We start from the raw sequence: 21,836 nt of genomic DNA, 5'->3' as shown, positions 1-21,836 counted from the left end.
TAATCCCTTATCAGATATATATGATTTGCAAATAATTTCTCCCATTCTGTGGGTTGCCTTTTCACTCCTGCTAGCATCCTTTGATGCACAAAAGTTTTACATTTTCTTTCTTTCTTTTTTTTTTTTTTTTGGCCACATGGCATGCAGGCAGGATCTTACTTCCCCCACCAGGGATTGAATCCGTGCCCCCTGCAGTGGAAGCACAGAGTCTTAACCACTGACTGCCAGGGAAGTCCCAAGCTTTACATTCTCATGAAGTCCAACTTATCTATTTTTTCTTCTGTTGCCTATTCTTTTGGTGTCATATCCAAGAAATCATCACCAAATCCAATGTTGTGAAGCTTTTCCCCTACGTTTTCTTCTAAGAGTTTTATAGTTTTAGCTCTTAAGTCTATTCTACTTTGAGTTAACTTTTGTCTATGATGCAAGGTAAGGATCCAACTTCATTTATTTTTGCAGGCAGGGTATGTACTTTTATCATCCTTATTTGACAGATAAAGAAACTGAGGCACATATGGGTCAAGTAATTTCCCCAAAGCCACACAGCTAGTAAGTAATGGAGCCAGGATTCAGACTGAAAAAGACTGAGCTCTTAAAGAAACTGAAGCTTAATTTTTTCTGTTTTCATTTCTAGTTGTTGTATCTTCTTTGCTTTTGTGACATATGGCTGGTCAAATCTTTGATGCTAAATGGTTTGGTTGAGAATCAAACCCTGTAACAACATTGCAACTATGGGAAAATTCAGACCACTTTATGATTCTCTTCTTAATGGCTTGATACTCAGGAACATATGGCCACCAAAGATATGTGGGAGAGATAGTATCATTTGTACAGACTCTCAGAAATTAAACCTGCAGAGAAAAGGGCTAGCTGAAAGCGGCAGTGTTTACACGAGGCTGATTAAAGTCAGGCTGGGGCTGAGAAGACTTTTCAGGCACAGCTGCAAGTGGACACACATCTCTCCCCTCCCACCTCACCCTCACCTCCACTCTGGTTGCACTCACCTGGCAGCCCCAAGTCTGGCTCCAGGCACACCTGCACAGGTGCAACAACAATGGTGGTTACCCTCTGTTCTAATAAGGCTTGGCCTTTGCCAGGGCACACTAACTCCGGCAAGCCTGACCAAGGGGCAAGAGACACCAGCTATGCTCCTCCGGAGAGAAGGACTTCTGACTGCAGTGGGCAGCTCAAGGTACAGGTGGTCAGCAGGAAAGTACAGACATTTGGGGGATTTCTATTCCATTAAGCTAACATCTTGAATAGTTATTAAATACTCAGTGCCTTGAACATTGCCTGACACATGGCAAATTCTCAACAGATGGTTGTTAGATGAACATATTAGTTGCCAGGGTGTGGCGGTGGGAGGTCATAACCTCTACCCAGTAGGGCTGGGTGTACAATGTGGTCAGGTAGGCAGATTTGTGCTCCTGTGATACCTGATACAAGGCAGCCCATGAGAGGAACTAGACTGTAATTTATTAATATGCTGTCAAAGTATAAAGATGCTAGAGACTGAGATTGCTTCCTACTAGGAAAATCTAGAGTGGCGTCGTGGAGGAGATAGAATCTGAGCTGAGTCTTGTGGTAAAAAAATAAATGGAGCGCAGCCCTCTAGGCATAGGTCAGTGAAAGCCCAGGGGGGAGAGTGGGCAAAGTCAGAGTAATTAGACAGGTGTGGCTCTTACCTGGAGAAGTGGGTGGGGTCAAACTACCGAGGGCTTTGCCTGCCAGCCCTGGGAGAGCTGGATTTCTCTCTTTACCTCTCTGTTGACTCCTGCACACAAAGGGTGCCCACTGTGGTATGATGACAGCTGGCGATCTGGGCATTTCTTGTCTTCCTGGGGACACTGGCACCCTGCCACCGCGTATCTGCTGGGCAGGAGTACTGCACACATGGGCTCCTTCCACCTTCTGAAAACCCTTGCCTGCCAGGACCGAGGTGGGGTGGCCATGACAGCCAGTGTGGGGCTGCGGACAGATGCATGGGCGCCCCTTTGCCCCTCTGCACATGGTGGCCGGGGGAGCACCAGGGAGCTGGCGGGCCAGAGCTAGTCCCTCGTTAGAGGAAGCATTCCCGGTGGAGTGTGGATAAGAGACCCCTCTGTGCACACTAATTACTCATTTCAGAAGAACCAAAAGCTGGGGTTGATTAGCAAAGCCAAGGCAGGCCTGAGAAGTCTGGAACCATCGGCAGCCAACCTCCTGCTATCGTTTATTTCCCTGTTCCAGAAACTCCCTTCCTGGCTCCCTTCTGCCTCCTTTTATGTTTTAGAGTAATTTTGGTGGTTAGAGGTTCAGGATAATGTTGGAGAAGGAATAGAAAAATATGGAGAATGTATGCAAGGGCGGTGGGTGCAATAAAATACATTAATTTTTAACGTGTTTTCCATTTATAATATAATCTATTTTACTGAAATTTTGATTCCATAAAAAAAGAGAGAAGAAAAAACTATCTGTAATCTTATGCCCAACACCCTAATACTGTTGTTATTAGAATTTTAATGTATTTTCTTCCAGTCTTTCCACCATGATTATACATTTATAAAATAAACTTTAATGGGATTGTAGTTGTACTATACATTCCTTCTAATACCTTGCTTTTTTCCACTTAACTTATTATTCTACATGTTGGAAATGAGTGAATAGATTTAACCCTGAGTGAGCTTTTTGGTAACCTAAGCAGGCCTGCGGCCTCCCGCAGTACTTCAGTTAATCCAATGAGATGTGAAATTTATGAACCAACTTCACAGGCATAATTTGAGAAATTACGAACAGGAACCAGAAAACTAGAAAAAAAAACTTAAAGAAGCTGTGGTAGGCAGAATAATGGCCCCCCAAAGATGTCTACAACCTAATTGCTGGAACTTATGAATATACTAGGTTATATGGCAAAGGGAAATTAAGGTTGCAGGTGGAATTAAGATTACTAACCAGATGGCCTTAAAACAAGGCGGTTATCCTGGATTATCAGGGCAGGCCCAGTATAATCGCAGGGATCCTTAAAAGGGGAAGACGGAATCAAAAGAGAGAACCAGAGAGATGGCAGCATGAGAAGGACTCAGCCCAATGTTGCTGGCTCTCAAGATGGAGGAAGGGGTCACAGGCCAAGGAATGCAGGCAGCCTCTAGAAACTGGAAAAAGCAAAGGAACAGATTCTTCCCTAGAGCCTCCAGAAAGCCCTGTAACACCTTGATTTTAGCCCTGTGAGACCCATTTCAAACTTCTGACCTCCAGCACTGTAAAATAACAAATTTGTATCATTTAAAGCCACTAAGGGCACTTCCCTGGTGGTGCAGTGGTTAAGAATCCACCTGCCAATGCAGGGGACATGGGTTCGAGCCCCAGATTGGGAAGATCCCACATGCCACGGAGCAACAAAACTCGTGCACCACAACTACTGAGCCTGCACTCTAGAGCCCACAAGCCACAACTACTGAAGCCTGTGTGCCTGGAGCCTGTGCTCCGCAAAAAGAGAAGCCACCGCAATGAGAAGCCCGCACACCGCAACAAAGAGTAGCCCCCCCTTGCTGCAACTAGAGAAAGCCCGTGCACAGCAACGAAGACCCAACACAGCCATAAATAAATAAATAAATAAATGTATTTTAAAAAAAAAAATCCACTAAGGGGGGAATTCTCTGGTGGCCCAGTGGTTAGGACTCAGCACTTTCACTCCAGGGGCCCAGGTTCAATCCCTGGTCGGGGAACTAATATTGTGCAAGCTACGCAGCGCGGCCGAAAAAAATAATAATAATAATAAGCCACTAAGTGTATGGTAATCTGTTAAACAGCAATAAGAAACTAATACAGAGGCCAAGATCAGCTTTCAAACTCAAGGCAAAAATGTACCTAGATGTGCCAAATTCCAGGATAAGGGATTCCCTAATTCTTCTCGGCAACTCCCTGCCACATTGAGCAAGCGGCCGAGCAAAGCTACAGAACCAAGCAGGTGCTTCAGAAGTGCCCCCTACTGAAAACCAAGGGGCTCTTATCCAGATCAGACAGGGCGTCATGCCATCTGCACCAGGGCCACAGCATCTCAGAGGACGCTTGGTTTTATCACATTTAGAGGGAAGTCATTGGAAGCAAAGATTTACAGGAGGAAATGAAGTTCCAGTTCATCCAGAAAAAGCCTTGGATCTAGTGGCTCCATAGACCAGGGCTTAACACAGTGCCTGGCACGTAGAAGGTGCTCAACAAATTTTTATTGCATGACCAAATGAAAAAATGGAGTGAGTGAAAGAACTTAAGTCATTTTGTGTCCACTGCCCTCCCTACAACTCCCTCTCTCATGTCCTGTGGAAAAAGCCTCAAGATTTATGTGGGGCTGAGTTTTTCAGGCTCTTTTTGTACTTGAAGTACTTGCCACATAAACTGTCCAGACATCAAGGACCAGGTGATGCTCTGTGCTTGGATTCCAAGCATTCATTTAATTAACAAATTCTGAGACAGTAGAGTCAATTGAATAATAAGCCATGCTTTTTTTTTTACCTTTAGTCAATTTATATATTCGTTATCCATCTGCCTTATTTGTCACTTTTTCTCCAGAGAAAAAGCAAAGACTCAGATCACAATCAGTTCTTCAGTCAAGAGTGCTGTGATTGATTGGTGATGTCTGCCATGGACAACAGGGATGAGGAGAGATGTCAACACAAGGACCACGTGTTTGCTATTCTTGTGCTTAACTGATTATCCTTAGAGAATTTCTACCTCATTTAAGTGGTTATGATATTAACTTGTCCACCTTAAAGGATTATAATGAGGTGAAAATTATTTGTATAAGATAAAGCCCTAGCCAAGTGTAAGATGTTATTATTCACATTTATTTCCCATGATGTCTTGCATAGTGACTTTGGCAGGTAGATTCCCAGAAACTTCTCCCTGGCTGAAATGAAATGCAGCAGAGCCAGATGTTTTCAAAATGCCATGCTCCTCGTGAACACGGACAGAGTTTGTCTGTCCCATTATTCATATTGCAAACATTGAACGCTGATGCTGATTTGTCGAACTGGCTTTCTCATACGGGGCCACTTTTTAAGATACTAAAATGATTTCCACAGGCTGAACTAAATGATGTGTTTTCTTTTGAGGCTCTTTATCCTTTTCTGGTGTTCTATCTCAAGATGGGATCTGGTATTTCTCATTTCTCCGTCTCCTTCCAACTGCAAATCCACAGGGGCCTTTCAGAGCTTTGCTTGGTGGGCTCTTGGTTTATGTCTGTTGGCCGAGGCATCCGTTTCTGGTGCCTTCCAGCACCTTCCGGGAGTCTCCCGGATTACTGATGAGGATTGTGCTAGCCAGCCTGTATCACTGGGAGGCTCCCAGCTCAGCAGCCATGCTGTTTCCTGACTGGTGTCCACACAGAGAGAGCAGGACAGGGCCTGGCAGCCATACCTCCACTTCCAAAGCCAACCAGAGAGCCAGGGCCTACGGCGGACCCAGTCTGGGTATTCAGCCAAGAGACACCTCCGTGGCCTCCTGCGGACGTGGCCCCCTGACACCATGTACAGGCTCCAATGTGCAGGTCAGTGGGGACATGGGAGGAGGTGCACCTTGAGCCTCCCCGCCTCGCATTCTGGTGTGAGAGTGTGTTTTCCATCAAGGTCTGAAACAGCAGAATTTCAGGCCCAATTCTGTGTTAATTGTGCCGTCGCACCTTTCGCCCGTCAGCTTCCCCCACGTGTGCGGAGGGAGTGCAGCCTGAAGTCTTGCCTTCCCTCTACTGCCTCTCAACAGTCTCACGCTCTGCATCCCAAGCAGAACGTGCATCCCAAGCTTCCCCATGCAGAGACACCAGATCCTCCAGTGCAATCCCAATCTTTTACAAGGGAAGGAGAAAGAGGCCCAGAGGGGCAAAGTAATTTGTCCAAGGTCATTCAGCCAAAAGCAAAGCTGAAACCAGAAGCCAGATCCTCCCCACACCCCAGGTGCCACCCTCTTCCCAATATCCCCTACTTCCCCTTCAGAGGGACCTCAGATCCCCCAGGACGTAGAAATGTTAGGCCTCCTCCTCAAAGAAGGTGGCTCTCCAGCACAACCCACCCAGGAGTGAGACAGACACCCTGCTGCTGAACAGAGACCCCAAACACACTCTGTAATGGCTTCAAAATAAAAACAGGCAATGGCTGGGAATTAGAGTTGCCAGATTTAGTGCCTACACACGTGCACATACACACAGAGGCACGCACAAAAAAGTTACACTTGTAACATCTGGTACATATTCCTACTAAAAAAGTATTCATTGTTTATCTGAAATTCAATTTTAACTGGACATCCCATATTTTATTTGGCAAACCTACTGGGGAAGAGAGGGGAGAGCAGTAGGATTTGCCAGTGGCTACTCAGCTAGCTGCCACCTCTTCAGCACCAACGAACAGACGGGACCAGAGGAAAACTGCCTTTCTTCTTGCTTTACAGGTTTACTTCGGGAAAGGAGAGAAAACAGCTCTCTCCCCAGTAAGTGATGACTTGAAGGAAAATGAGAGATGTGGGTTTGTCCAGTAATTGGTTTGCCCCTCACGGTGGACCCACGGTTCCAGGCAGTTCCATTTGTCTAACACTTGTGAGAAAGAGCCTCTTAACCAGAGATATGTTTATTGTTGGGTGGGGCGGAGGGCAGAGCAGGCCACTGCCCCATGGCCCAAGCCCAACGTCTTCAAGGAGGAGAGCCCCTCTTAACATCAAAAAATGTCTCAGACCCTTCTGTGAAAGTCATGTAGCTACAATGTGTGGTTTAAGGAAAGGTCCATGTGTACGTGCATTCTTGGGCCTCTTGCCATAATTCCTCATCAAAGGCCTTCTTGAGGGTGAGACTCTCAAGCTGGAGGAGCAAAGACAATACTGGGATTTGAGATCATTGGCCTAATGGACTCTGCCACCCCCTTCCTTCACATCTCAGAGCTCACCACCTTTGTGATGCTGGTATGTCCCCATCTTTCCACTCCTATGATAAATCCTCGCCACCCTTCAGGCACACATCTTCTACAAAGGCTTCTCTGACAAATCCAGCAATGTTGAGCTCCTCATTTTCTGGCCTTATATAACACTGACACTTGGGACCACACGCATAGAGCAGAGGAGAGCTTTGTCTCTCCAACAGACTATTAGTGCCTTTAAAAAGGACCCATGTCTGGTTTCTCTGTATCCACCCTACTGCCCAGTAGAGAGGTGGGACCATTGATAAGCCCTCAATAAATACTTATAGAATGGATTGAAAATCATGGGGGTTGCAGAAGCAAGCAGGATATATCCAGGAGAAACCTTTAGATTTCCTTCCAAGGCAGGAGGTGCCTTTTAGCCAACCCCAAAGCAGCAGCCATGTTTCTTCCACGAGGGGGACCCAATTCCTGGGAATGGTGGAGCGGAAGAAGTATATATGTGGCACAGGACCAGAGGCACCCAAGACACTAGACAGAGAACCCTCTACGGCTTCTATCTGACTTTTTAATCTCTCACATCTTCTAATTGTCTTCCTTAATGGGCAATGTCCAAAACTAAGACTAATGCAAGTGGGGAACCCTGTAGTTATCACCAAGACATCTAGACTGGCAACCATTACTTCTACCAATAACTCCTGACCTACTCTTCAGGATACATCAAGGATTCTGTCCTGCTCCAGGAAAGTCAACTTAATGTACCAAAGAATCTCAGGCCACAACAGGATCTTTTAGGTGTACCCCCCCAAATACCATCTCCTGCCTGTCTTCCCTCCATTTTGGATTCAACCAGGAAAATCTTTGGAACAAGGTACATGTTGATTTTATCAAACCAGACCTCAAATACTTGGATTTTTAACAGCTTAAAATGAAGTTTTCCAAAATAAGGTCTAGGGACTCTGGGTTTCATTGTCCTCATCTGTAAAATGAGGGAGTTAGTCTAGACCAGCACCATCCAATAGTACCTTCTGCAATGATAGAATGTTTTATACATATATATATATTTTATACATATACGTGTGTGTATATATATATATATATACATGTATGTATATGTATATATACATGCATATATGTATATATGTGTGTGTGTATATATATATATATGCTGTCCAATTCCAATATAGTAGTTATCAGCCACATGTGGCTATTGAGCTCTTGAAATGTAGGTAGTGTGACTGTGAAAATGAGTTTTTAAATTTTATTTACTCTTAATTAATTTACATCTAAATAGCCACATGTGGCTAGTGGCTACTGTATTGGACAGTGCATATCTAGAGTCTAGATTTTAGACGATTTCTTATGTCTTTTTCACTCTAACACTCTTTAACCTGTGGCTTTGTGGCAATATCATAAGAAAAAATACAGGCTTTGGAGCCAGAAATCTGGCTGTTCTGCAATGGCTGTTCTTTCTCTTACTAGATGTAAGATCTTGAGCCAATCACTCAACCTCTTTGAGCTTGTTTGCTTATCTCTATAATGGACATAACAAGGCCTACCTCGTTACTGCACAGAAAATTATTGTGAGCTGTCTGTAAGCTGTTCAGTACTATGGAGGTTCTACCTGTCAATATTATTCTTGGGAACTTGAAGCATTAAAAGAGCCAGATTTGCTTTGCCAAGGGAGATGGGGAAAGATGACTGGATAAAGATGACTGGGCAAAGAATAGGGTCTTGACTACTACCAGAGTTTTTGAGAAACGAGAAGGAAAGGACAAGAGCCTAACATAATATAAAGTTAATTTTTCTGAAATGAAAAAGGAATTTTCCAGAAACAATAGTCCAGAAACAAACCAAGCTCTGTACTTGCAAAAGGATCTAGTCAGGATAAGTAGAGAATCTGATCTATCAAGTGGAGTGGAGAACATGGCAGGTTCTCAGAGCCTGGTGCCATAAACATGCCTACCATATACCTCCCTTGAGTCTAGACTCCATTGTCAAGGAATTTTGGTCATAACCTTGTCCAGTAGTTCATCTATGGGAAACATGCTGGTCAGGCAATTGTATTTCTCTTTGTAATTATACCCCGGTCTATACATCAGTCTCTATGCACTTTGCTAATGTGGGTCAACATCCCTGAGACCAGGTGATTCTGAGGCACTGATGAGATCAAGTTTCTGGGCCATCCATGTCCTAAGAGTAGTGAACTCACCCAGTAATCCTCCTGTGCTGGAACCTTCTGCCCTTCCCCAGGTGGCACCCCACCTCGCCATTGCCTAATGCCTTCCTGCTTCAAAAATTCTACTGTCTCCAGTTAATATCCTTAGACTTTGATGCCCTGAGATCTAAAAATACTGGACTGTGGACTATAGTACTTCCATGTGAGGGTGGATCAACACTGCACACCTAAGGAATCAAGTGGCTTCCCTAATTGATGCCATGTACGGAGGAGCTGTCACAATCAGGCAGAAACAGAGAGGCAATATTAAATAGTGATTAAACACGTGCCCATTGGCACCAGATTCTAAGCCATGTGACCCCTCTGGGCCTCAGTTTCCTTATTTATAAAATGAAGATGACCATACCCACCTATACCTCACAGGATTGGATGTGGGACTTAAACGAGATAATGCAGTATCTGGCTCATAGCAAGTGCTCAGTAAATGTTAGTTATAGACCTCCCTACCTTGTGTTTTTTAAGCATAACTGTAATGCCCAATTGCCCATGATCACAGGGACCAAAAATCAACTTGTAAGGAAGGAAAAATAGCTCAGAGACTATAGCCTGAACCCTGACTGATGGTTTATTTGTTTTAACTTTATCTCCCCTTGGTCTCCCTCTCCTTGCCAGACACTGTATTGGAGAAAGTAACAAAAGTCCTGGCTGCAAATCTCAGATCCCCCAACAATGTGATGTTGGCTAAGTCACTTATGCTTTGTGCATCCTTAGTTTGCTCATCTGTAAAATGGTAGTAGTGGTGTCTGCGTTCCACTCTCTCTGGGTTGTTGTAAAAAACCATAGGAGAAGACACAGGTAAAAAAGCTCTCTAAGAGCTCTAAATTACTACCCCCATGCACACTATTTGGGTAATCTGAACCCATATTTGAGATAGAGAGAGACCAAGTTGTGTGGTCTCCTTTCAACAACTGAAACTTCCAATACCTTGCTTGCAAACCTGTTTCTGTTAAGCATAGATAAATGAGCCAGAGATGATGTTTACTGAGAAGGATCTTGGTTTCCCTCACATAGATTGAGTCATATATTCAATATCACCTGGGATACAGCCAAAGGGAAGAATGCCCCTCTATATCCTCCCGCCCCAGAGCACCCTGCCCCAACTTAGCCAGTCTGCCATAAAATACAGTTCAGCAGGTGAGTGGCCATTTGGCCAGAGTTTTACTTCCTCTACCCTCAGAAATGCACTCAGCTCCCTGGTGAATCTGACCAGGAAGGATGGCCCTGAAGTCCAGCTTGACCCCAAAGGATCATTCTAGAACACACAGAAAGGTCTTTAGTGCTCCATCCTATATGGAGTTGAGGCTTTCTTGGGAGCAGGCCTAATGTGGCCCTGGGCCACCCCAGATTCAGGGATTCCCTGGGTCACTAAAACCTGAGCAGTCCCCCTGAACCTACGCCTGAGTCTGCATCTGCCCCACCAACACTCTCAGCTCAGCTCAGCCCCAAAGTAGCCTTCAGGAGCCAATGGGCAGAGGAAGGGGAGCTGCAGGGAGGGAGTAGTCCACAGATAAGCACTTGGTTCTTGACCCAATGACACCAAGGATGAGAATGATGTAAGGAATGACAAGGGTTGGGGAGTATGGGGGACAGTGAGGCTGGCTGGGAGCCTCCAGAAGCCCAGCGCTCCAACATACACAGAGCCCCTGAGGGCTTCCAGCGCCTCTCGTTGAAAGACAGCCCCATTGTTCCAGGGAGCTGCAAGCAGAGAGTGGAGGTGTTGCTAAAGCGGCTCCAAACAAGGAAAGTTTGCCAGACTGTTTCAGCAATAAATCTACCTTGAGTAAGTGATGAAAATAGCTGCAGGACCCTTTAAACCATCGATGAAAGATTTGTTAACTATGCTGGAGTCATCTGTTGACTCAGATCCTTCCTGAGGGTTACACAGACAGGGTAAGTGCAGATTGCTAAGCAGTGCACTTGCCTGAGTTTTTCTACAAGTAAATGAACAGCAGACATCCCAGGAAATCAAGTGCTTCAGACTGAGCATCTCAGTGACAATAGAGCAGGGCTGCAGGTCACCCCACCATCATCACACCTCTGTTATCCCCTAGTCCCTCACAGTTTACAAAGGGGTGTCATATTCATGATCTTATTTGAGCCCCAGACAACTCTGCAAGGAAGCGAGAGCAAGAAATCAGTATCCCCATTTTACAGATGAGGAAACTGAGTCCATGAAACAAAGACTCAACCTTGAGCCTCCTGACTCTTAAAGCAGTTCTGTTCCACTGACCTGGCTGCCACTTCTGTGGAGGCACTAGCAGAAATACAGTAATAAGGAGGGAGGAGGAACAAGGGCCTTGATCAACACTTTTGCTCAGAAAAGCAAGAAGGAAGGCAGTTTGGAAGCAGCTAACAGCATCATACCTATCTCTGGGCTTGTGAAGTTGACACACTGTTCACCTTTGCAGGTCAGCAGGGCCTGGATGAAGGGGAAGCTGGGGCTGGTGGACACATGGACCTGGGCTCTGTAGCCAAGAACCATGGCAGCCAGGGGACTCGCTTGCCACCACTCAGGAAGCAGCCCTGGCAGGAAGATGAAACACAGGCAGAGGTACCATTTCTAATGGGGTCCCCTCTGTCACTCTTCTTCTGACTTTAGAGATAATGCTCCCTCCCTTCACCATTTCTTGGGGTCCTCCAGAGAAGAGAAGAGTACTTTGAGCCTACTGACCCCTGTTTCCCAAAGTGTCACCTGTGGAACCCTAGCATTGCCAGATGCTCCATGCAAAAAAAGGGTTTCTTGGCCAAATACATTTGGGAAATGTCCTCCTCCCAGAGAGTCACAGTGCACATTTGACCATGGACCATAGGTAGTTCTATAGGTAAAGTGGCTGGTTTAGCTTTAACTCATGGTTTTCCAATCTTACTTAACCACAGATCCTCCCTACACTCTTCACCCCATCTAGGCAGCTCTAGTCTTCTCTAGAAAAAAGAGCTTTTTGGCCTTAGAGTTGGAAAAGCCTTGTTTTGAGTCCTGCATCTTGCTAGCTATGGTGACTAACTTAACTAACTTTGAACCTCTTTGAATTACCTCTCTTGTAAAATGGAGCTGTTATCATACACACCTCTCAAGGTTGCTATAAGGATTAAATAAGTTAAAATGTAAAAATGCTTTCTAAACTCTAAGGCCCGTGTGTGTGTGTGTGTGTGTGTGTGTGTGTGTGTGCACGTGTGTACAAGGCGACAGTGGTTCAGAGAAACGTAGACAACACGTGCTCCTATCTTGAATAAACATGTATGACTTACAAGCAGGTCACACGCCAATGAAACAGGAAAGGGGGAGAAGAGAAGTACCACCTAGTGGGAGAGAAGAGACATTTTATGATGGATAAAGACAATGATACTAGCGTGAATATACTTAATGCAGAACTATACACTTAAAAATGGTTAAAATGATAAATTTTATGTTATGTATATTTTACTACAATAAAAAAAGTTTGCCAAAAAGAAAAGACAGTGATACTGATGCTTGATTTTTAATTTTTTCATTTTGATTTTTAAATTTTTTGCAAGAAAGCACTATATGTCAGGCATGGTTAAATGTCATTCTATCGCCAATAATAAAATGTTTTATTATAATAAACATCATGAAATATCTTGCCATTATAACCATGTTTTTCTTCCCAGGCTGCTAAGGAGACTTCATCCTTGGAACCACCAGTCTAGCCACAAGGTCTGACTGTTATAGGAACCTGCTCTGTTCCTTTACAAAACCTGTTTTCAGGAATGCGTATCTGTCCTTCCCTAGGACACGTCAAAAGGGAATCACCGTTGCATCCACGCTTCAAAGGAAAGCCACCATGAAAAAACACAGCAAACCTCCGGGAGGGCCCTTGGGCATGCCCGCATCGATCATTCTTGGCTCCTGCGTGACAAATCCCACACGACATTCTATGGACGCGCCTTCCCCAACAGGAAGGCAGATCTCAGCGGTAAGAAGCCAAATATCTTGCTTGTTGATCTCGGTAAACCTGATCCTGCAGAGAGCACCGAGGCAGGCTGAGTGTCACTTCCTCATGCCACTCACCTTAGAAAATAACTGCCAAAGTCCAGCTGGAGGTAGGAATGAGACCAGTCCTCAACCGCACACATTCCGCAGTCAGACTGCCTGCGCTCAAATTACCCCCACTTACTAACGGTGACCTTGGGCAAGTTATTTAATCTTACAGAGGCTCCGTTACCTCATCTGTAGAATGGGAATAATAATAATACCTCCATAAGGCTATTATGGGGATTCAGTTAATGCATATAAAATACTTTGCATGATTCTTGTCCTATAGTTAACACTTAATACATAGTAACTACTATGATGATCGTTATTATTCTCCCTATCACCTGACTCAACCAAGAAGAACCCAACCCAGATAATGAGATTAGGGCTTCCTGAAGCTACCTCAGCCAAAGCCATGGCCGTCTGAGTGCCTCGGCGCTCTCTGTCTCTCTTCCCATTAACCCAAAAGTGATAAAAGTTGAAAGTCAACTGTCCATCCCCACCCCGGCAACTAATAAGTTCTTGTTCCCATCCTGTTTCTACAGACAAACAAGGGAATATGAAACTCCACCAGGGCAGAAGCAGCCACTTGTTCCAGGAGCCTCCTGCTGAAAGATGTCTTTTCCCTCCTGTAGCATCTGCCACGGGCTCAGAAAAAAACACATCTGGAGAAGCGAGGAGGAAAAAGGTTGTGTGTGTGTGTGTGTGTGTGTTTTAAGCATGCGCGCGCTTAAAAGATTAATCTCAATCTAGGAATGAGGTGACTCAAAGGGATGTCTCAGAGAACAGGCCTTACTTGCTTCTGAGCTCACCGGGTGGAGCTGGACTAAAGCGGTAGTAATTTACTAAATGTTGAAAATAGTGAAGTACAGGAAATTTCAGCTGCCCCCGATTAAAGCGTTATGGTGTTAACCAAACTTTCTGGTGCCAACAGAATCCCTTTTCCTGTTAAGGGGCTGAGGTTTATCTGTAAGCGTGTAAGGACAGAATTTGGGTTTGTAAGCAGCTGACCCACTTCAACCTCAAAATGCTGGAACCCAGAAATGGTTTTGCTTAATTTGAGGGTCTGTCACCTTTGAAACTGTAGGATAAATTTTGCAGGTTTATCAACCCCCTTCAGAAGTCAGGTACACCTTCCTTAAAGACGTCCTTCGCCGTCTCTGGCCTGGTCCTGCCTTGAAATTCTGTGTGGGTCTTCAGTTTGGTTGGGAGGCACCTGTGCTGAGTGGGAATGAGCAGGGACTCTGGAATGTTCTGCCCGTGGCAGCTGTGTTACTTGAGCCAGTGGCTCACCACTCTGAGCTATAGTGACCTCCTCTGTGCACACAGATAATAATGCCAGCCTCACAGGGCTGATGGAAGGATGAAAGGAGATGAAGCATTTATGTGAAAGTATCTTGTGTCCAACTGGAAACAACAGCAGTGTTAGTTCATGGTGGGGATTCGCACCATCTGAAGTGGTCCTGAGGAGCCATGGGCACACCAGGTGGTCCTGGTGCCAGTGAGGGAGGTCGTTTTCAGTCTATTCAGGATTTTCTCAGATTTTCCATGTCTAAGCTGATCTAAACCTTTCCATTCATACCAGAAGGGCATCTGTCTTCCCAGGTTCCTTTGAACCAGGAGTAAACAGCAGGCCTGACCTGCCAGGGTCACTCAGGCCTAAGGAAAGCCCTCAATCTCACACCCAGTTCAGCCCAGAACCAAGCCAGGCTCAGAGGACAGGAGTCCCTTCCCTCAACCCATGTATATGATTTAGCAGAGGAAAGCAATATTTTCCACTATATTAAAACTCTGTAAATTTTTAATTACAATAGAGAAATTAAGGCTTGGCTTATCAGCCATACCTCACACAAACCATTTGAGTTTCCACATAGATTTCCCAATGCAAACCTTGTCAAACAAAATACACAAGGTCAGTATTCAGAAGAGGGCAGTTGGTGGGCAGCCGGCACCTGGACAGTGGAGGTCTCCAGGGACATAAATATGCTATGTGCATGTGTTAGGTTAATCATTTTCTTAACGTCTCATAATTATACATATTACCCTGAATATATTTGGGTGAATTTCCTTCCTCATTCAACTCTAAACACGTTAGGATACTTGTGTGTGTTTCGGATCTTTTTTCTTTTTGAACACTAAAAAAGTGAGAGACGTTTTTATTTTTCCTCCTGTGAAACTGAAGTCCCTGAAACCCAGCACACGTATACATTTCATAGAACCAAGTTCGTATGTTAAAAGCTGCAAACTAAAAGGAGAAATTTTCAGCAACTTCTGAATAATTGGAAACAGGAGACTAAGTGCTACCCATAGCTCCTTTCTCTCTCTCTCTCTCTCTCTCTCTCCATATACATATACACATACACCACACACACACGTTTTGGGGTTTTTTGGACATAAAAAAACTGGGTTACAGTTGTAGCTGATCCTGACACACAGTGATTTTTTTTCTAGCTATGTTCCTATTACAGACGTGTGGAGACAGCTAGGTATTCTGCTAGTGGCAAGATTAGGTATTAAACCCTAATGAAAGAAGAGTCTTCTCTCAAAGAAATATCATAGAAAAAAGCCTAGCTCCAAACACTGTTGTAGCGACATATAATTAACTCATTTAATCCTCATGGCAATTTATGAGGTGGGAAGTATGATTGCCCCCATTTTACAGAGGAAGAAATTGAAGCTTAGAGAGATGACATGAGGAAAGCAAACACAAATGTGTATTCCTACTTTCTGCCCTTTCTTACCTACAGGTTTGCACAGTCCACAATCTGAGCCATATTTTTTTCTCTTAACGACACAAGCCAAGATTTCTCCTTCTCCGGACATGGAAGTCTCAGCTCTATCATTTTAATCTGGCTCAGTTTCCCGACTGCAAGAGAAAGACTGTATTTCCTCACAAAGGCTCTTGAATTTACCACATTTATACTTCTCAGAGCAATCAGAGGCTAGGTTAATGGGTGCATAACCACGTTCCCATGAAGCAAAGCAGCCCTACTCTAGTGGGTTGACCGGTTTCCAGGTCTGTCAGCTTTATCTCCCAGCCCTGGGTACAGAAGCGACATTACACTCAGCAGCTTCTCATGCTGGAGATTCAGTAAGATACAATGTCATTTATCCCTTGCAGGCAGCAGGATTTAGATACCTGCCAGATGGGGGTGTGTTTGTTTTTACATTTTCTCCAGGCACCAAAGGCTTTGAAATCACCTCCTATCTCAGAGGAATCATCCAGAGTCCTGGACCCCCTGAGGAGTCAACTTAAAGCCAATAAGCCCCCAGCAGAGCTCTTCATCTTCCCCATGAAGATTCATTTCCATACCCAACACCCCCCAAAAGGAAAGGCACGAAGAAGAGGTAGGTCCCTGTGACTCGGTCTCCTGAGGGAACCCGGCAGGCCAGGAAGGATTGGGGTGTGGGTCCCGCTAACGCAGCCCTCTCCTAAATCGTGGCTGACACTCTTCAGGGTCATCCCCTTGAGAGAACTTTTTTTTAAAGAAAGAAAAAGGATAAGTCTACAAGTAGCTCTCTTCTGGTCATACTCAACTCAATTTTTAAAATATTTATTGAGTCCTCGTCAAGCAGAGCATTTTGCTAAACTGTGGAAGAAAATGGAAGTCAGCCATACTCATAAATTAAGTCCAATGCACCGTAGATGTTATAAAGGTGCAAGAATTTTCAGGCAGCTTACAACAAATAAATGCAATACATTAAGAAGGACAAATAAAATTGAAATTGAAAAAATAAAACACCTGGTTAAAAAGAGCAGAGAAATAGATGTTATCAGACATCTGGGATGAATTCATTGCTTTTGGTAAGCACTGGATTTAGATGAGTTACCTGGCAGCCAAGATAAAGAGGATATTTGGATCTTTGGACCTTTGCTTTATAAAAGAAAGACAAAAGTTTGTCTGAAGAGCCATTTTCCTGATTTTTTGTAATTTATTTTATTGAGGTATAGTTGATTTACATTGTTGTGTTAATTTCTACTGTACAGCAAAGTGATTCAGTTATACATATATATACATTCCTCTTCATATTCTTTTCCATTACGGTTTATCACAGGATACTGACTATAGTTCCCTGTGCTGTATAGTAAGATCTTGTTGTTTAATCTGTATTATCATATAATATACAAACCTGTATATCATAGTTTACACCTGCTCATTCCAAACTCCCCGTCCTTCCTTTCCCCACTGCCCTCCCCCTTGGCAACCGCAAGTCTGTTCTCTATGTCTGTGAGTCTGTTCCATTTTCCTGATTTTGAATTAGGTACCATTATTATGTAATGTTAGATGATTTCTACAGTCCTTGTCAGGGAAGAGATTTTGAGCTTCTAAGCAAAGTGCTAAGAGAGTACAGGTAAGGGAGAGAGCAATTCCAGCTGGGACTTAGAAAGGCTTTTTGAAAGAGGCTTCTGAATGACCGCTCAGCTCACCCTGCACCCTGCACCCTGCACAAGGAGAAATTCTTTCTGACCTTCCCAAGCCATTCCACATTCTTGCCCCTGGGACTTTTCTGGGCAAGCCGAGGCAAAAGGCAACTCTCTAAACAGCTGACTCCAATTTTGAAGAAGTCCTAGTTCTGAGCTTTCTAGAAACTTCAGCAAAAACGGCCACTGATTTCTCAGTTTTTGCTCTATGGCTGTTTGGAATTCTCACTATGAAGAAGAATGTCTGTTAATCTTAAAAGACCAGTCAATGGAAGGGGTCATAAGGGAATTTTCTGAAGTGATGAAAATGTTCGAAATCTTGGTTGGTTGCATGGATATATACATTTGTCAAAACTCATTGAACTGTACACTTAAGATCTGCACATTTCAGTCCGTAGATTTTAACTTTCAGAAAAAAATTACTTAGCTCCTTAAAAAAAAACACATAGTATTACAGTATTTTTAAATGTAGGTTTTTCTTATTATTCAGGTATGATGAGGCCAATAGAGATCAGGAGACAACTGCCAGTGAAAAGATAGTCTGTTACAGTTCGCAAGAGGAGAGAGCATGCCACGCCCCTCGAGGCCACATGGAGAAGAACCAGGGTCAGCTAGGAAGCAGAAGGGCTGGCTGAGTGGGGGTGGGGGGGGCCTGTGGGGTGGGCAAGAGTCTTTATTGCATTTTTGGCAGGAAGGAATGGGCGAGGCAGGGCAACCAGGCTAAGCCGGTTTGGGATTGGCTAGTTTGAAAAGTTTGGGCAGGCTCTGTGCATCAGGGCTGTCCCTGGTTGTCTGGTACCTGGCCCTGGGGTCATTAAGGCAGGGGGATAGTGGCCTGGAAGTGTTAAGGAGGTCATGGCTGGGGAGGGGGGGAGGGGCTCTAGACTTATTGGTTTCCATATGAAATGTGCACTTGCAGGTGGTCCTTTACAGTCTCTAGGAACTGGCGAGCCCTGGGAGGGACAGCCTCCCCAGGGTGAGTAAGGTCCCAGATGTCAAAACACTAGAACAAAAAGATATGCTTACTGATTCACTTTGCTGTACACCTGAAACTAACACAACATTGTAAATCAACTATACTCCAATTAAAAAAAAAAAAGACATGCTTAATATACACAAAGACAGGCCTATTTGCAGGATTTGGTTAAATCCTGATTACCTCCCATGATGACCCTGGAAGGAAGGTCACCAGGCCATCATGGACCAGATTCTTAAACCTATTAGATCCATTGAGCTTGCCAACACACTGACAAATGAAAAATAGGAATAAAATATACAGAAAGTGAATCCATTGAGTTCTTCCTTCTTTTGTATGTCAGTGAGGACTCCTTCAGTAACAGGTGTTAGAAGCCTAACTCAAACTCTCGCAAGCAAAAAAAGAAATGTATTCACTCATGTAATTGGATAGTGCAAGGACCAGCCAACTCCAGGCTCAGCTGGATCCAGGCCTCAGAAAATGTCCTCTGGGCACTATTTGTCTGAGTCTCTCAGCTCTGTTAGCCTTTCCTCTCAAGCACGTTGTCCCCATGTGGTGGTAAAGATGGCCTCCTGCAATTCCATGACAACTTGTTAACCCTGGTAGAAAGAATATGCCTCTTGGACTTCCCTGGTGGCGCAGTGGTTAAGAATCCACCTGCCAGTGCAGGGGACACAGGTTCGAGTCCTGGTCTGGGAAGATCCCACATGCCGCGGAGCAACCAAGCCCGTGTGCCATAACTACTGAGCCGGCCCTCTAGAGCCCACTAGCCACAACTACTGAGCCCATGCACCACAACTACTGAAGCCCCCGCACCTAGAGCCCGTGCTCCACAACAAGAGAAGCCATGGTAATAAGAAGCCCATGCACCGCAAGGAAAGTAGCCCCCACTCACTGCAACTAGAGAAAGCCTGTGCTCAGCAACAAAGACCCAACACAGCCAAAAATAAATAAATGAATAAATAAATTTATTTTTAAAAAGAGAGGATAATGCCTCTTAAAAGCTCTTGCAAAAAGTACCAAAATTGCCTGTGATTGGCCAGGCTTGGGCTATGTGCCCACCCCGGACCCAGTCACGGTGGCTAAAGCAATGAGGTGCTCTCGTTAGCCAGGCTTCAGTCACTTGCCCATCCCTGGAGTCAGGGAACGGACCACCCAAACCACATGGTCTGAGTGAGAGAAAGATGGGTCCCCAAAAAGAAGAGAGAGCTGGCAAAAACCACAGATGTCTACTACAACTTGGCTTTCTCTTTGTCTCTCCTAGGTGCTCCTGTTTCTGAGTCAGCACCAGAAACAGAAGAAGAGTCCAGGCCTTTATGGAGGCCTCCCCTGAAGCAGGTGCCCCTGAAAAGACCAAGGGAATTAACAGTACATCTCCCAGTAGACACAGGGAGGGACACACTCTTGCCTCAAGGTAGCTATTCCTTCCCTCCAGCAACCCACAGGGATCTCAATCCAAAGGAGAGCCAGGCAAGACACATCAGGGTCCTCAGCCATAAAAAGGAGGCTGGAGGGACTTCCCTGGTGAAGCAGTGGTTAAGAATACGCCTCCCAATGCAGGGGACACGAGTTCGAGCCCTGATCTAGGAAGATCCCACATGCTGTGGAGCAACTAAGCCCGTGCACCACAACTACTGAGCCTGTGCAGTACAGCCCGCGAGCCACAACTGTGGAGCCCGTGCTCGTAGAGCCCATGCTCTGCAACAAGAGAAGCCACTGCAATGAGAAGCCCACGCACCACAACTCATCACAACTAGAGAAAGCCCGCGCTCAGCAACGAAGACCCAACGCAGCCAAAAATAAATTAATTAATTTTTTTAATAAAAGAGGCTAGAAGGGAGGCCACTCCTCCCCGGCCACTTGAAGATGGCTTCTGCTCAGGCAGCAGCTGGTTTAACCAAAGTGCTGCAGTGAAACCAACTTCCTGTCTAGCTCACAAGTTACTTACTCACTAAATCAAACCCCCTACTAGTATTTCCTGGTTGCAGATGTAAAACAGCACCAAACTTACTACGTATTTGCTGCACGCTCTATAGTTTCTCCCATGTTTTTAACCAATGGAATTTCATTTCTAATCTATTTGGGACTATTCATGAGAAGTTCATAATATCAACAAAAGGCATCACTCCAGTTTTTCAAAACATCTGAAATTATACATATGAGTGCATCAAAGTGTATATTTTTATGTGTTGAGAGGTTGGAAACAACGGGCCATATTTAGAAAGCTCTATATTTTCACAAAACTGAAGCTCCTTCCCCAAGGGCAAGATGACGGTATCACAAATGCTAGGTGATCTCTGAGTGGTGGTAATCGGAAGAAGTAGAAGGATGAACGTTCATATTTAAGGAGTTCTTCCTCAGTGACAGGCACTGGCCTCAGGTTTTAACACATCTTATCTCATTTACTTCTCACAACAGTCCTACCCTCATTTCACAGATCAGAAATCTGAAGCCCTGGGAGATGAGTGACTTGTTTGAGGTCACACAGATATAAGTGGCCTCGCTGGGCTTGGAGCTGAGGCCTTCCAGTGTCAGAATCTGTGCTCTTATTCATTATACTGCACGGCCTCTCAGAATAAAAAAAAAAAAAATGAACCCAGGTCAGGATGTTCTTGAGACATTTCCATTTTGAGAACGTCCTTTGATTATTGAGGCAGGGGCTTGTTTACCATGTCTCTTAAGTGAGAGTTAATCATCCTAAAGACTTTGAAGTTTTTAAAAAAAAAAAAAAAAATCCACATATGGGGACTTCCCCGGTGGTCCATTGGTTAAGAATCCGCCTTCCAATGCAGGGGACGCGGGTTAGATCCCTGGTCAGGGGACTAAGATCCCACATGCCGCGGGGCAACTAAGCCTGCGCGCTCTAAAGCCCGCGTGGCACAACTAGAGAGAAGCCCATGTCGCAGCGAAGATCCCGCGTGCTGCAACTAAGACCCGATGCAACCAAATAAATAATAAATAAATAAATAATAATTTTTTTTTTTAATCCTCATATGGCAAGGGTCACTCTGTGTGCAGACAGGTAAGAAAGCAGCTTTGCCCCTGTGCACCACAACGTCAGGGGCACCGCCTGAGCCACCAGGAGGGATGGGCAACACCAGGGAATTTCATCTTTGGTGCTGCTCACCTCACACTGTCCTCCACTTGTTTTGAGCTGCCATGTCCACTGGGGACCCAGTATCTAGAGCCTGTCCATCCTCTGCTACCCTGCCAGGAGGAAGCTGGGCTAAGAAGTCCCTGGTAGCTTGGTTAGTTCAGTGTGTGACTCAACTGGGTAGTAGATGCATTAAAAAAAAAAAAAAAAAAAAGGTCTAAAGAGGCAAGATTTTCATGGC

At 44.8% G+C, this 21,836-nt stretch overlaps 1 protein-coding gene across 1 annotated transcript in view; it reads left to right on the top strand.

Annotated features, from left to right (window-relative positions):
- KIAA2012 (KIAA2012 ortholog) overlaps nt 1–21,836 on the top strand; it is a 112,253-nt gene that overhangs the window by 8,662 nt on the left and 81,755 nt on the right. Inside the window, 8 exon segments of the mRNA XM_060302044.1 lie at nt 5,362–5,521; nt 7,587–7,672; nt 7,674–7,743; nt 11,520–11,662; nt 12,860–13,043; nt 13,648–13,790; nt 16,282–16,450; nt 19,766–19,915. Of these exon segments, the coding sequence (XP_060158027.1) occupies nt 5,362–5,521; nt 7,587–7,672; nt 7,674–7,743; nt 11,520–11,662; nt 12,860–13,043; nt 13,648–13,790; nt 16,282–16,450; nt 19,766–19,915 (1,105 nt within the window).

Source organism: Globicephala melas, chromosome 7, assembly GCF_963455315.2.
Source record: "Globicephala melas chromosome 7, mGloMel1.2, whole genome shotgun sequence".
NCBI classification, from domain to species: Eukaryota; Metazoa; Chordata; class Mammalia; order Artiodactyla; family Delphinidae; genus Globicephala; species Globicephala melas.
This window is presented reverse-complemented; position numbering and strand designations above follow the sequence as displayed.